The 16,834-nt window shown below is 51.5% G+C and overlaps 1 protein-coding gene across 1 annotated transcript; it reads left to right on the plus strand.

The window, feature by feature from the left end:
* The first annotated feature begins 2,964 nt into the window (after positions 1-2,964).
* Positions 2,965-6,847, plus strand: Tp53rk (TP53 regulating kinase). Its single transcript, XM_036184308.1, is given in 4 exon segments — positions 2,965-3,001; positions 3,338-3,811; positions 5,525-5,875; positions 5,878-6,847. Coding segments are annotated over 4 exon segments (987 nt in total). The 3' UTR covers positions 6,003-6,847.
* Positions 6,848-16,834: the final 9,987 nt, after the last annotated feature.

The raw sequence follows: 16,834 nt of genomic DNA on the forward strand, positions 1-16,834 counted from the left end.
AATACCTTTTCCTCTATCTAGATGACAGGGTGTATATAGATTAGACTGATTTTTTTAGCACAATGAGAAGCACTTTTAAGTCTATACTTAGAAGACAACCAAAGGAAGTTTAAAATCCTGAGCCTGTGATTATGATAGTAGAAGTCATTGCTTACCAGAGCCAGATTAATAGCTTATCAGAACTCCATTGATTAATGTTAAAATCTGAACTTTTGAAGTCTTAATAATAGCACAGTGAGGGAAAGAAATCTGAAATGTTTCATTTTTACGTATATCTTCAATCACATCCTTATACCTTTACAACTGGGGAGTTGATTGCCCCACTTTGCCTAGACGAGGTAAGCCAGTCCCCCAAATTCCTCCTCCACAGGGAAGTCTGTCAGATCTACTCAGCCTGGTGGCTGAAGATTGATGCTGCCCTGGGATCTCTGAGGGTACACTTGGGGGAGAGTAGAGGCTGTCCAGGGTGGGGACATTTTGATCACTCATGACTAGGGCACTAACAAGTAACAAACAAGCTTAAAGGAAAGGGAAATAAGCAGGCGGTGGTGGCGCACGCCTTTAGTCCCAGCACTCGGGGGGCAGAGGCAGGCAGATCTTTGTGAGGTCAAGGCCAGCTTGTTCTACAGAGCGAGTTCCAGAACAGCCAGGGCTACACAGAGAAACCCTGCCATGAAAAACTAAACAAACAAAACAAAACAAAAGAAAAAAAGAAAGAAAAGGAAATATGTTTGGCACCATCTGAGCTTACATACAACACACTATATATGTGATTCACCTCTGGTTTAAAATATATTGTATATGATGGTAAGAATTTAAAGTTATAAAGGTCTACTCAGAGTAGCAAAAGCCATGAGGAGACATGTTCTGTCCTTGCTCTGCTGCTGGGGCAGGCTAGGAGCACCGTGTAAGTCACCCTGGAGTGAGTGACCCTCACCCGTGGCTGTTTGGAAGCAGTGCCTCAGTGACCCAGGGGGCTCAGGGTCGTTGTTGCAGGCTTTGTCAAAAGTCTAGGAGGCAGGAACTGGTGAATGGAGGGGGTTTGCTTACAGTTTGGGCAAGAACTAGAGAGAGACAAGCTCTCCGCTTCTCTCTGCAGCGGTAGAATTCTAGAAACACAAGCTAGGAGCTCCGCGTGTGCAGAGCTGGCTGTGAGGTGAGCTCTCACAACTGCTAAGGACGGCCCTTGTCCTGGAGGGAGTCACTCTCTGCCGCAGGCTTTCAGCCCATTCCCACCCCTCTTCCTGGATACCATTCCCTATCTTAGGACCCTCCCCATTATAAAAGACACTGGCTCTCTGCATTGGCTCTTGTTCTGAGCAGGAACTTGCTGCCCCCCATGGAATGTAGCTGGCCGACCCACTTCTCACTGGATGCAGCCTCCCGGCCCTGCCACGCTCCTTTCTGACTTTCTTGGGATGAAGCCTTGCACTTTACTACTGTCTGCTCCCAGAAATAACCAAATGAAGAGGGTCCCTGCTACGGTCACTCATCAGCTTCCTGCTCTTCTGCAAAGTGACACCTGTGCACTAGCCTGTCTTCCATCTCTCCAGCCAACTCATTTTCTCATTCAGCACCTTTAAGGTCTCCACCTGTATCTCTAAACTACTCTTTCAGCAGCCAGATAGATAAGAAGTCATCAACTCTTCACCATTCGGCAGTTAAGTCACAAAATATATAAAATTCTCAAAAAAAAGAGAGAAACTGTTTGTTTGTTTATTCGTTTGTTTTTAGTGTGTATTGGTGTTTTATCATGGGTGTTGGGTCCCTGGAACTGGCATCACAGACAGTTGTGAGCTGCCATGTGGGTGCTGGGAATTGAACTCAGGTCCTCTGGAAGAACAGACAGTACTCTCAACCACTGAGCCATCTCTCCAGCCCCTAAAATATTTTTAAAAGGTCAAAATTTGAATTTAAATACCTCACGTCTCACTAAGTAATTTGGGCTTGCGGCCTCCTGCCTCAGCCTCTGAGCACTGAGATCACAGGTATGCACCAGCTCTATTTTTTTTTTTTTCCATTCCAAAAAGGCCAGTACCCACTTCTCTGGTGCTGGGGGAAACCATGGGATCCACAGAGTCCTCTACCTGGCTGCTAGCTACATAGAGGGAGGCAGGCATCTATCAAGTAGTCTCATGGCCAAAACCAAAGGGAATCCGAGACAGAGTTGGAAACCAGAAAACTAGGGCTGATAAAAATCGGACTCCCTCTCCTCAGAGAGGCCAGGAAGGGCTTGTCTAGGAAGTGACCCTGGAGTTGTGAATAAAGGATATATCTACATGGATCTTGGTGATGAGGGGCTGGAAGAACATTTCTCCCAGAGGAAACAGCAGATGCAAAGGTTCTGTGCAGAGGGAGCAGGTGGGGGTGGTCATCTGGTGAGGGAAGGGTCTACAAGAGATGCAGGAGTTCCCTGCAGGGCCTCGTGGGCTGAATTAAGGTTTAGGCACTCTATCCTCAGCATAGTATCAAGTCATTGGAAATGTGATTCGGGTTTAAAGAGCTAAACCCAGTCTGACTTAGCAAGCTTGGCTGTGTCAGCGCCTTTGCCCTGTGGATTCCTAAGACAAGGAAGGGTTCACATGGTTTTGGTCACCATAGCAATGGCTGTGGGGACATAAACAATTATGATAAAGAAGCTACACACTTGAGCACTGGGGGATAGAGAGGGAACCGGTTCTGGGTGAGCTTTGCTGGAAAGCATCCTGCCCACACAAAGGGTCTGATGTGTGAGAAGGGTCCTGTCATGAATATGAACGAAACCCAGGGACCACAGAGCCAGGATGCTGGTGCCATAGCAACCCCGGGTCCAAAGGTCTTCTCTTCTGTATTTTCAACAGGACCCCAAGGAGCGTGGGGCAGGTGCAGGGAGCTCAGAGGCCATGTGAAGAGGGCCCCTGACCACCAGCATCTCGAAATCAGCCTCTTTTATTCTGATAAGCTCTGGCCCCAGCAGAATCAGGGATGGGGCTGGCTGCTGACACGCTGATGCCAGGCACTGGTGGCGTCCAGGTAGAAAGCTCTGCCTAGCCCCTTCCTCCCTCCCGGCTTAAAGACCATGTTTCCATAGATTGAAGTGGGAAGATCATGAGTTCGAAACTAACCTGAGCCACACAGCGAGACCCTGTCTCAAAAAGGAAGAAAAAGAAAAAAGGAACAAGGAAAGGAAAGAAAAAGAAAAGAACAGAAAGGGAAGGAAAAATAAAAGTACCCTAGTAGAAAGGAGTAGAGCATCCACAAAAGAGTTTTCCCCAAAGAGCCTCCCTCCAACTTGGAGACGGCTCTCAAAGCCTGAGCACCACCAACGGGCTTTCCGGAGAAAGCCGAAAGTGAGAAGCTGTTGACCGAAAGTTGCCGAGCGCTCACGGAGATAGACGAAGAACTGCGGGAAGGGTCAAGTCGCGCGTCCCGAACTCAGGAGGGTCGCCAGGCGGAACTGCTCAGGGAGGGCGGAAGTGGGGGGCGGGACGGTGTCGTGTGGCGGAAGAGGCCCGAGGATTTCCGAAGCGAGCGGAAGCGGCGCTGCCGGGGTCGGGACGAGCCGGAGGCGTGGCCGGGGCGTCCTCGGAGCCCGAGGCGGAGGCTGAGGCGCTGGCCGCGGCGCGCGAGCGGAGCCGCCTCTTCCTGAGCGGCCTGGAGCTGGTGCAGCAGGGCGCCGAGGCGCGCGTCTTCCGCGGCCGCTTCCAGGGCCGCGCGGCCGTGGTGAAGCACGGCTTCCCCAAGAGCTACCGGCACCCGGCGCTGGAGGCGCGGCTCGGCCGGCGGAGGACGGTGCAGGAGGCGCGCGCGCTGCTCCGCTGCCGCCGCGCGGGTGAGACGGACGGGACGAGACGGGACGGGGCCCCGAGGCCCGGGAGACCGGACGGGACGGGACGGGGCTCCGAGGCCGGGGAGACCGGACGGGACGGGACGGGGCCCTGAGGCCGGGGAGACGGGACGGAACGGCGATGCTTAAGAACTCACGGCATAGCGCGGGAACGCCATTCTGCTTGGTTCTCGCGCAGCTCCGCAGCTGTCTCTCAACTTGTCCTTTAGCCTCAGTTTCCCCGTTTCTACCGTTTCCGCCTACCGTCCTCCCACTTCCGTTTGGGAGTTTTAAGCAGCAGGTACCCTGACAAGCCAGGCTTTCCGGATTCAGATCCTAAGTGCTGCTTCCCACCTGGCCCTTAGCACACCCCCCACCCTCACCCCCACCCCCTACCCCCACCTCACCCCCAACACCTACCCCCCACCCCACCCCCCAGTTACCTTGTGTGTAGTGGGAATCTCAGGGATGTTGTGACCCTTAGAGGTCTATGTGTCACATGTTGTATGTTGACAAAGCAGTCAATAAACGTCTGATTTCATTAAATGAGTCTTTTTTTTTCCCTTAAAAACATTATTTATACCCCACCAATAAAACTGCCCTCCAGAGAATCTGAGGCACAAAGGCAAAGTGCCCGAGGTTCCACAGCCACCAGGTGGGTTATCTGTGGCTCAGAAGCGTTGATCCTTTGCTTGTACACTTACTGGTTTTCAGGCACAGACTCCTCACGGGGCACTGATAGTTGCAGGGCCATCTGGGGAGACTCTACAATGACCGGCCGATATTTTCTTGCCTTAGTGGAGTTAATGGAGTTATAAAGTAGTGTTCATATTTTCTGTCTCACTTTCTTTTATAAGTTTTATCAGATGCAGATGGTGGCTACCATCATTGACAGGTCTCCAGTTTCTAGGAAAGAGTCCTGAACGAGGTTGACATTCAGGAGAGACTCCTGGAGTTATTGGAGCTTTTATTACCACATCACAGTAGTGGAAACTGAGACAGAGAAGCTAATGGAACCTTGATTTCACAATTAATGAGGAGGGAGCTGGGATTTGACCCCACCGTTCTGGAAAAAAGATGAGTCTGTAAGATGACATGCTACTTAGCCCTCTGCTCGTCAGGAAGAAGCTGTCAGACTGGAGGATGCTGCCCTTCCGGCTTCTTGATTAGTTTGGTTTTTTGTAGCAATGAATTCTGGTCCTAAGGTGGCTTGAGAAAGGAAGGAGCAAGCTTTGACACTTGTAGACATACATACCCTGGGCTGCTCTCAGGCCATAGTCCTGCAGGGTTTGAGCAGGGCAAGCTTCTGGTTAAGATAGCATTTCCACAGCATTCCTACACCTGTTCCAGAGTAAGCAGATTTAGATGGAAAAACTGGCTCCCCCATGCAGGTGACGCCCGCCTTCATAAAGACCGGCTCCCCCATGCAGGTGACGCCCGCCTTCATAAAGACCGGCTCCCCGATGCAGGTGACGCCTGCCTTCATAAAGACCGGCTCCCCCGTGCAGGTGACGCCTGCCTTCATAAAGACCGGCTCCCCGATGCAGGTGACGCCTGCCTTCATAAAGACCGGCTCCCCTGTGCAGGTGACGCCCGCCTTCATAAAGACCGGCTCCCCCGTGCAGGTGACCCCTGCCTTCCTAAAGACCGGCTGTCCCGTGCAGGTGACGCCGCCTTCCTAAAGAAGGCACTCACTGACCACGTGTGTGTTCGTTACAGGGATAGCAGCTCCGATTGTCTTTTTCGTGGACTATGCTTCTAACTGCTTATATATGGAAGGAATCGAAGACTCGGTGACTGTTCGCGATTATATTCAGTCCACTATGGAGACTGAGAAAGACCCCCAGTGCCTCATGGGCTTGGCCAGGAGAATCGGGCAGGTTCTGGCTCGAATACACGATGAAGACCTCATTCACGGGGACCTCACCACCTCCAACATGCTCCTGAAACGGCCCCTGGAGCAGCTGCACATTGTGCTCATCGACTTCGGCCTGAGTTTCGTTTCGGGACTGCCGGAAGATAAAGGCGTCGACCTCTATGTCCTAGAGAAGGCCTTCCTCAGCACCCACCCCACACCGAGGCCGTGTTTGAAGCCTTTCTGAAGAGCTACGGTGCTTCCTCCAAGAAGTCCAGTCCAGTGCTGAAGAAGTTAGATGAGGTGCGCCTGAGAGGGAGAAAGCGGCCCATGGTCGGGTAGCCGTGAAGACTGTCTCACGGGGAGAACGCTGTGGACGAGGCTGGACCGCAGGCTGTGGGGTCTTACAGTAGAATGCTGTGGACGAGGCTGGACCACAGGCTGTGGGGTCTCACGGGGAGAACGCTGTGGACGATGCCGGACCGCAGGCTGTGGGGGTCTCACAGTGACAACACTGTGGATGACGCTGGACTGCAGGCTGTGGGGTTGTGTTAAGTGGCCTGTGACAGTGCTATCCCCCCCCCCCCCATCATCTATGGTTCACTGTTCTCAGAAGCTTAATGTACACAAGGCCTGTTCTAGGCAGATTGGGGTGAGTAGCCCAGGCTGGCCTCAAACTTGCTGTGTAATTGAGGGTAGCCTTGAACTGATCTGCATCAGTTGGAGTATAGGTGTGTGCTGTTACCTGGTTTATTGATGCCCAGGGCTTCACACATGATAGGCAAGCACTCTACCAACTGAGCTGCATCCCCCAGCCCTAGAACTGGGTGTTTGAGATCAATCCAAACAAGCGGCTTGTGGACCTCATGCATGGCAGGTGGCCATGAGCGGGGAACAATACTCCAGTCCTGAGGGGTAAATGGGGATTCAGTGTGGGATAGCATTTCTCTCTGCCCTCTAACCTGGTGGGGTTTCTGTGTGTATGAAGACTTTAAAGCCAGTTTAGTTGGGGGGTGACCATCACTTTCGGAGGGCAGAGTAGACTGACTGGGACACGGTGGACTGCTTTCTGAAGCTTGTTTCCGGTGTGTTATTTTTACATGGGTGTGTTTGGAGTTTGTTACAGAAGGTGTTTTGAGGGCCTGGAGAGGTGGTCTTGTGCTTGCTCTTCCAAAACTCCAGTTCCCAGCACTCAGGTCTCAAGGAATCCAGTGCCTGCCTCTGCCTCCTCAGGTACCTAAGCTCTCATGAACCTGTCCCTCCTCCCAAACACACATCCACATAACTAAAAATAGTAAGGATAAATTCTTGAAATATTTTTGAGAGCCGCAGTAAAAAGGCAAAAAAAAAAAAAAAAAAAAAAGACTCCAAATTTTTCTTTTCTAGAAAAGCAGGCATGCAGCTAGAACACAGCAGCGTGTGGGTTTTACTGCTCTGTATCCGTAGGTCTGGAAGTGCGTGTAGGTCGAGGAGGGAGTTGGCATATCTCAGGCAGCGGGGAGGCAGAGCAGAGATGAAGTGCCTTGTGATGAAGTTGGTAAGTTGGGTTTATAGAGTGTGAAAACAGAGTTCTAACCGGACCAGGACTGGGTTCCGTTCACCACAACTGCTGCAGCCTGAGTGCCCAGCGTGTGACCGATGGCCAGGAGAGGGTGAAGATGCCCCTTCCTGGGTAGCTGTACTAGTACAGATTAACATTGCCTGCTTTGCTCTGCCTGCCATGTTCTGTGCCAGGAGTTTCCATAACCAGCTGTAAAGCAGCTCTCAGGTGGTGGGTGGACAGAGCTTGCTAGCCCAGTTCCACGGGAAGTGAGAGGTGCTCTCGCCGGACAGACACCAGAGCCAGTGTTTTTTCACTGAGTTTTAGGGGTTTTCTGTGAGGTAAGATCTAAAACTAACCCAAGCTAGCCTCACCACCCCCGTGGCTGAGTTGGCATGTGTGAGCCGCCACACCTGGCTTCCCACTGATTGGACAAGAAGGAGACATTGGATATGATGGACTTCATAAGACACCGATTTGTGTAACATCTTCAAAAATGTCTGTGGGCCAGAGGAGCTGACAGTAACTTTTTCAACATGGCTGAGATGGCCTGCCTCAGTTTCCTCACAATAAGGGCTCTTGCATGGAGAAATGACTGATGCATACATACATTGTCAGCAGATCCTAGCACTCACTGTGCTGGCCTTGGAGAATTGAGAGGAGAGGAGAGGCTGTACTTGCTTTCCTGTAGGACACAACACAGAACGGCTCAGTGGTGAGGGAAGGTGTGAAGAAAACCAGCAACTTAGGACATTCTAGGGGAAGGATGGTCACCTGCTAAGTTGGTGAGGAGTCCTGTGGGACGAGGCAGTGTGGCTGGCATGCAGCAACTGAGGAGGAGGAAGAGCAGAAAATGTGTGAGGAGATGGGAAAGGGCCAGGTCACGCAGGGTCCCCTGTCAAGATGGCTTCCTTTGTGGCCCTCCTAGGGTTTTAAACAGGGTGACTGCTTTACCCTCTTTGGGTGCATTGGTTACTGGCATGCAGAGAGCTATGGGGCAAGATGGAAGTGAGACACTTGACATCCGCCCATCCGTGACAGTGGCCTGGAGAGGAAGCTGTGGTGAGGTGATGTGAACTGCTTGACCCAGGTGCACCTGGCGCCGTGTGGCACTGATGGTGGCCGAAGCGCTGAGGACAAATTTTGGCAGGTGTCGGGAGGGAGAGAGGCTGATGCTGGAGGTGATGAGCCCATCTGCACCCAGTCCTTGCCTGTGATGGCCCGTGAACTAGCTCACAGGAGAGTCTCACAGAGGGCCTAGGGGATCTGCCCAGCTCCAGATCCTCGGTCTATGTGGGAGCAGGAAGCGTTTGCTGGGATGAATCAACAGCTGGGTGCAAGGCCTGACCCATTTGTGAAATCTGTCCTCAGGTCACTGGAAGTGGCGGCTGCGACTCAAACCCAGCTAGCCCAGTTGAGAGTCACTAAGATCTTCACATATATTTAAGCATCTTACAGGAGAAACACGTACAGACCCACAGCCAAGCATTAGGCAGAGCTCAGGGAACCCTGCAGAAGAAGGGAGGAAGGATTGTAGGAGCCAGAAGGTCAAGGACACCATGAGAAAACTCACAGAATCAACTAACCTGGACTCGGGCTTGCAGAGACTGAACCAACAACTGAGGAGCCTACATGGGACTGACCTAGGCCCTCTGCGTATACATTACATTGTGCAGCTTGGTCCTCTTGTGGGACTCCTAATATCTGGTATGGGCTTTTGGGACCCTATTCCTCATACTGGATTGCCTTGCCCATCCTTAATACAAGGGGAAGTGCTTAGTCTCCCTGCAATTTATATGCCATGTTTTGTTGATTTCCATGGGGGACCTGCCCTTTCCTAAACAGAAACAGGAGGAGTGGATTGGGGGTGGGAACAGAAGGGGTGGGGTGGAGGGAGGAACTGGGAAGAGAAGGCAAAACTGACCAGGATGTAAAATAAATAAAATGAAAAAAAGAAAAGAATAATAATAAGCGTCTCATAGTAGGAAGCAGGCACAGAGGAACAAAGGCAGGCTTAAAAGTCCCTGAGTGGCAGGTCCAGGGAAGTACAGCCAGGTACCAACACATGTCCGGCACTAAGAGGACCCTGGCTAGTATCTAATGTTGTAACTGCTCTTACAGGCAGTCCTTGGGTCCATGAGTAGTGGCTGCCCCTTTAAAACTTGGCGTGGTGGGGCCTCCTGAAAAGTATGCTGGTAAATGAGATGACCGGCCATACCCACACAGTGCTACTGTACTCTATTGGGGTGGGGGTGGGGTGTGAACTATAACTTCAAAAGCAAGAGCCAGTGTTAATACTGGCTCCAATAAGGCTTTACCAAAGCAGGCAGCTGTGAGCTGCCATAAGCCATACTTTGCCAATTTGATTTTTTTGTTTGTTTTTTTGAGACAGTTTTTCTATATAGTCCTGGCTATCCTGGAACTCATTCTGTGGACCAGGCTGGCTTCGAACTCACAGAGCTCCACCTGCCCCTGGCTCCCAATTTGACTTTTAAAACTTAAATGATCTGTCTTGGCTATTGAACTTTGGCGCTTAACTTTGCACCTCACTGCCTTCCTGGTCAGGGAGGCGCTGCCCACCAGCCCTGATGGACAAGCCCCTCACTAGCAGCCCTCACCAACCATCTGGGCAACTGGAATATGATTGGGGAACCTGACTCCAAGACACTGTCTGTCTTGTGCCACCAGAGGTCGCTGTTAGCGTCACTCTGTGGAACAGGTAGAGATGAAGAAAAGCTTCCCTTGCTCTCTCCCTCATCTCTCCCTCATCTCTCCATCCTCCCTCATCTCCCTCTCCCTGCTTCTTCCCTCCCCCTCAGCAGAGCAGACTCCACTTCTCATCATCCACACTGGCAGACACTTGAGCGGTCACTCAGTGCCACAAACAAGACACAAGTAGATGGCTCTTCCTGCCCCGATTTCTCCCCCAGCCTCCTCTCCACTTGATCCTCACCTAGGGGTTGGGTAAGCACTTTGGCTGGACTGTGGGGCAGCCCCAGTGATGGGGAAGTCCCATTGATGGCCCTGGGCCCCCGCTGAACACCAGGACTTCCTCCCAGGGCTTCCTGCTGCTGCCTGGCCCCGCATTCCTCCACACTCAGCAGGCAGACGAACAATTTTTGAAAAAATTTTTAGAAATTTACATTGAGAGTGGAGTGTGCTGCACCACTACATGTGGAGGTTGGGACACGTGAGTGCTGGCCCTCCTTCCTCCATGTGAGTTCTGGCTCTTGAACTCACATCTTCAGGCCTGGTGGCAGGTGCCCTTACCTGCTAAGCCATCTTGTTGGACCCTTTTCAATCCAGCTGAGCAACTCCAATGTTAGGAAGTTGGTGGACTTTCCATCCTTGTAGCTGCAGGCCTGGACCCCCTCCTGCACCTGTGAGCCTCAGTGTCCCCACCTGGAGAGAGGACGGGCAGCTGTGTCTCTGTGTGGTGCATGTCTCTGAGTCACCCTGAGCAGGAGGGAACAGGAAAGGGCTGGGAGAGGTGAACCAGGAGGCAGAGCAGTAACACCCACAGCCGGATGGCCATCAGAGATGTCCCAAGATGGCCAGGCCTTTGCTATCCCACATCATAGAGTCTCCAGGGGGCCTCCCTGGGTTGGAGCGGGAGCTTGAGCAAGGCTGCCATCTGCACACAAGAGACCCACACCCCAGGGCTTGACAGTTGGAGGCTGACTGCTGTCCCTGCCTGAAACCCCAGTCCTTCCCTGAAGGGGAGCTAAGTCATACATCAGCATACACCACAAAAGCAGATGTCACCATTTGGGTGGTACATGGCCACAGTGCTGGGCACACTACAATGAGTCATAAAGCCACTCAGGTGGTGGTGTTTACAGACTGAAGACAGGCCATGGCAGTCCACTGTAAACCGAGTAGCTCAGGCCAGTTCCTGTTTCCCTTGCTGAAGAATCTGCATTTCTAACAAGTTGAGAAGCAAAGGGATGCCAAGAGGAAAGCCGAAATGCATGCTGGGAGGGTAGGAGATAGCATCTTCCAGATGAAGGAGTTGAGTCAGCTTTCCCCAGAGTTCTCAGACACCCTGGGCTTCCTACAGAGCCAACCCCAATTGCCACTGCACAAAACATTATTTGTCTGGGAAATCATTGGGGAGGGTTAGGCTAGTCCTTGATAGAGGGGTGGCACATGACCACTACACAATGAGACACCAGGGCAAATTTGCAGTGATGCCTCCTTTGGAGGATTTGCTTGTGGTAGGAGAGGACACGAGGGCTCTCGCTCTCTCCCTAACCAGACATTCCCCCTCAACAATTCCTGCTTTTACTTTCTTTTTAGGGGGCAGGGTATGAGATAGGGTCTCACTATGTAGCTCTGGCTGTCCTGGAACTCACTATGTAGACCAGGCTGTCCTTGAACTCACAAAGATCCGCCTGCCTCTGCCTCCCAAGTGCTTAGATTAAAGGCATGTGCCACCACTGCCCAGCTGCCATCTTGAGATTTTTGAGGCCACAACAAAGGTAGTCAAGGAGGGGAAGATAATGGTGTGCAGAGGCAGGTGGAGAGTGAACCTGCCCTCTGCCATTTGGCTTCATCCCAGCTCTATTCTCTGTCAGAAAGCACATGGAAGTGAGCATCTACTTATTACTCACGTAAAGGCCATTGTCAGTAGGCTTTTGGTTACCTGAAGTCCAAAGAATTTGAACCCAAGCAGAGAACTCGCAGGCCTGAGGAGCCATGCTTGTCTCCAGCACCTGCTGCCTTGCTTGGTTGTGTTAGGACTTTGGGAAACATGATCACATCCATTTAGATCAAAGTCAGGAGCAAAGGAAGACCATTTCAGACATTCCAGACTCCGATCACTCAAGGCCTGGCCAATGTCTGTCTCCAGCTGCCTCTGTGAGCTGGAAAGTTCAGGTTTCCTCGGGCCTCAGTGTTCCCACCTGTGAGGTGAAGTATTTGGTGTGGGTCAGACATTGCTGCACCTGCAGACCTCCTGGCTGGACCCAGGCTGTCTTCAGCTGCCAATGTAGGATGGTTGGGTGGGTGCAGAAATCCAGGGAGTCGGTTCCTATGGAAACATCATCAGGAGAGAGCCTTGTGGGCCCTGTCCCACTCACCCCTTTTTGAGGGTACTGTGTGCTCCCTCACTCCAGCTCCATCCCTCATCCCTGTCCCTCACTCAGACCACTTCTGGGCCCAACAATCCTGCCATAGTGTCCTCACAGAACATGAGAGGGGAAAGGAAGTCATCCCATCTTGTTCCTTTTCACCTGTGTGGTTCTTTCCCAAGAGCTTCTGAGAGAAGGCAGTTTGCAGGCCTTCCTGGGGGCTCCTAGGCGCCTCTAACTCACCTCACAGTTGCACACTTCCTCTCTGTCTCACTCTACATTCATCATGGAAGCCACCACCCTGGACCCTTGTGAGATTAAGCTTTAACTGTGAATTTAACCTAGTATCAGTTGGGAAGAGAGTCTTAGTGAAGGATTATACACATTGGTTATGTGGACGTGTCTAGGGTGAGGGGTTGTCACAATTAATTGACATGGGAAGACCCAGACCACTGTGGGCAGCACCATTCCCTTGGCGGGGACCTGTACTATGTGGAGATGTCCAGCAGAGCACTGTGAGCAAGCACACTTGCGTTCCTTTCTCTCTACTTCTGACTGGATGAGATGTGACCAGCTGCCTCATGCTCTTGCCGCTGTGAATTCCCTAAAATAATAGATTATAACCTGGAACTGCAGCTCAGATACGCCCTCTCTCCCTTAAACTGCGTTTTGTTGGGGTGTTTTGCCAGCACTCCTGTGAAGCTGTCTTCAGCTCATAACAGCCAGACCAGCCACTTAGGAAGGACAGTGACTTGGCTGTTCCAGGAAGGATGGCCAGGTTCTGTGTCCTGCACTTGGTGATGGTTGACCGTAGATCACATGTGTTCTCTGTGTTTCTCTGCTACCAAAACTTGTGAGGAAGTGAACAGGACCTACCGCTGCTTATTGTAGAGTATCAAAGATTGATGATGTGAGCCTTCTTCCTACACATACATGCACATTCAAACACATACATATACATGCGTGCATATACACACACATACACATTTGCATGTATATACACATACATTTACATACATATATGCACATTATATACACACATGCATGCATATAAAAATACACACATTCACATACACACAAATATACAGACACATACATGCATATATATATATACACATAAATATACACCACACACATACCATGCACATACTTGAAAATGAAAATACATCACATAATATACATATAAACTTATACACACCACACACAATAAACACACACACATATACACACAAACAGAGAGAGAGAGAGAGAGAGGGAGCGCGGGCACCATACACATACACAGGCCCCGCCTACCCACTGACTTCTCTGCTGGAGGCAAAGCAGAATGTAATCCTGGCCTGGGGTTTGGAACAAAAAACAATGAGAATGCTGAGGGTCTGATGTGATCAAAGGCCACTTGTGTGTAGCCTCCCCCTCTACCAGGAGCCAGAGTACAGCCCTCCCCATAGGAAGGAAAGCCCCCAAGGATGAGCCGCTGGGCCCCCAGGCCACTAGGAGGGTCACTAATCTCAGCCCCCACCTGAAGGCTCTGCTGGGACCTGCCTCAAAGCCAATATTGCTCTTGGAAGCTTCAAGCAATGTCACACTGGGAGATGCTGACAGTGGCACAGGGTAGGGCGGGGAGGAGCGGTCGTCCTGGGAAGGAAAGCCGAAGCGGCTGCCAATATCCCCCCCCCCCCCCCCACACACGTCCTGCTCGGTTTCAAGCGTTAAGCACTGTGGGGCTTGCTGCACAGTCCCAGGTTGGTCTCCTTTCTTCCCTTTCTATATCCACTCCTCTCTCTTTTTGAAGAGGGTCTCACTGTGTAGCCCAAACTAGCCTCCAACTTGTGATTCCCCTGCCTCACTTCTCCAATTGCTGTCTTAGCCCTCTGACATCTGTTTCCCATAGGAAGCTCTTCAGCGCTCTTGAAACACAGTTTCATTGATTGCGGAGTCCCTCAGAAGACATAGGTATTCCTTGCTCCAACATTACTAGCATGGTGGAGGACAGATGCCTTGAGTTACTTCTAGTTTGTCCTGGTGCCATACGGCCAGTCCGGTCTGGCTCAAGAGGCCTCTTGGGACAGTGTGGCCAAGGGTGAGTGGCCCAGGCCTGAGTCACAACAGCAATCTCTAAGCTGCAGTCTCTTGCTCTGAAAGGAGGGCTATTGAAGCCACCTGGGAGGCCATGGACTCAGGAAATAAGAGGAGCCAGGGATCACTGAGCAAGGCAGGGGCTGGCAGGGCTTGATCTGCCTCCTGACCACTCTACCTGGGAAGACAGACAGAAACAAGAGTTCTCCCTCAGGGTAGGCTCTCTCCCAATGTTCATAAGCTGCAGGCCAGCCCTGGCTGTCCATTGGCTGCAGGCTGGCTCTGGGTGTTCCTCATCTGCAGGCTGGCTCTGGGTGTTCCTCATCTGTAGGCTGGCTCTGAATGTCCCTCATCTGCAGGCTGGCCCTTGGTCTCCCTCATCTGTAGGCTGGCTCTGGATGTCCCTCATCTGCAGGCTGGCCCTTGGTCTCCCTCATCTGTAGGCTGGCTCTGGATGTCCCTCATCTGCAGGCTGGCCCTTGGTCTCCCTCATCTGTAGGCTGGCTCTGGGTGTCCATAGGCTGCAGGCTGGCTCTGGGTGTTCATTGTCTGCAGGCTGGCTATCGGTGTCCCTTAGCTGCAGGCTAGCCCTTGGTGTCCCTCAGCTGCAGGCTGGCTCTGGGTGTCCATAGGCTGCAGGCTGGCTCTGGGTGTCCATAGGCTGCAGGCTGGCTCTGGTTGTCCATAGGCTGCAGGCTGGCTCTGGGTGTCCATTGTCTGCAGGCTGGCTCTAGGTGTCCCTCAGCTGCAGGCTAGCCCTTGGTGTTCCTCAGCTGCAGGATGGATCTGGAAATAGGCTCCTGAGCTCACTACTACAGAGTTATTGTTGCTACATTTGAGTCACAGGACAGAAACTTCTGTTCTAAGGCCAGACACCCCATTCTAATGTCTCAGCTTGTTCTGGAACAGGGGAGCCCACCCAAGGTTCCTTCTGATACTCCCTGGTCCCAGCTAAGTGCACTTGGACCTTAGGGAGTGGGTCAGTTTGTATCCGCCCACCCACCTCAGCCTGAAAGATCCAAAGTGCCCTTTACAGGCCTGGCCTCCCTACTGGAGGTTGTCTGTTCCCTTTGATGATGCCGAACTGGGCTGGCTGGGGTCATGGGAGGAGGTTTCATCACAGCCTGGGACAGGTCCACTGGGAAGTCCCTTGCCCCTGGGATTTACAGGAATGCTGTAGCTTGGCTGGGTTGGGGGTGAGCCTGGGGCTCTCAAGGCTTCTCAGTCCAGCAAGTTCACTGTGACACTAGGGCTGTGCTGTCTGTCCCTCCCTGCATATCACTTGGCATTATAGACTTAAGTAAATTTTATTTTAAAGGGGGCTTTGAAAAACCCCAGATGAAATAAATTTTTAAAAATTCACTTGCCCAAAGTCAAAGGTAACTGTGAGAATGAATGAATGTCACTGGACAGTGGGGGTGCACGACTTTAATCCTAGCACTCTGGAGGCAGAGGCCAGGGGATCTCTGAGTTTGAGGCCAGCCTGGTCTACAGAGTGAGTTCCAGTACAATCAGGGACACACACACACACACACACACACACACACACACACACACACACAAAGGAACATACCAAAGTGCCATGTGATTCTGGCAAGAGACCAAATTCCACAGCACCAATCTGAGTCTGTAATTCCAGTTCTCAAGAGCCTGAGGCAGGAGGATTGCTATAAGTTCAAGACCAACCTAATCTATAAATCTGTCTGTAAAGTCACTGCCAGTGTGAACTGGAGGAATGAATTTTCTCCCAAGCACCTACATAAAAAGACCCTTATTGATATGTCCTGTAATCCTGGTGCCAGGGAGGTAGAAACAGGAGGATCTTTGTGCCAGCCAGCCTGTCCTGATTGGTGAGCCTCAGGTCCCAGTGAGACATCAATCACAAAAATTAAAGAGTAATTGAACAAGATATGCAGTGTCAACCTCTGCCCTCCACACACACAGAAGTGCACACACACACATCCATATGCACATGTGTACACACACATGCTACCCCACCCACCCAACACATACTTGGCCACAGAATGCTCAAAGTAACGCCATTCCTATCAGCCAAAAATGCAAATTGTCCTAACATCTGCCAACTGATGAATGGATAATAAAGTGTGTTACATCACACAGTGAAATATTTTTAAGTATGAAAAAGAATGATGGGCCAATGGAGAGTATGTTGACTAGGGAACACAGACAGCAAAGGGCCCACACTCTCTGATTCTATTGATGAGAAAAGTCCAGAACAAACAGAGCTCTAGAGATGGAAAGCACGTTCCCAGTTGCTGGGGCTGGGGGATGACTGTTAACAGTGTGGAGCTTCACGGCAGGGGAGAGGTAGAAATGGGCATCTTAAATCATCCAGGGGTTCCCAGATGCAAGCAAGGTTGGGAACCACCATGCTGGACATTCCAAGGGTGCTGAAGGTGAGGATCAGCCTGAGGGTGAGCACACACAACCTATTGAAGTTTGCAGTACCCACAAAAACCTGGGAT

The sequence above is a fragment of the Onychomys torridus genome, chromosome 4, assembly GCF_903995425.1.
Source record: "Onychomys torridus chromosome 4, mOncTor1.1, whole genome shotgun sequence".
NCBI classification, from domain to species: Eukaryota; Metazoa; Chordata; class Mammalia; order Rodentia; family Cricetidae; genus Onychomys; species Onychomys torridus.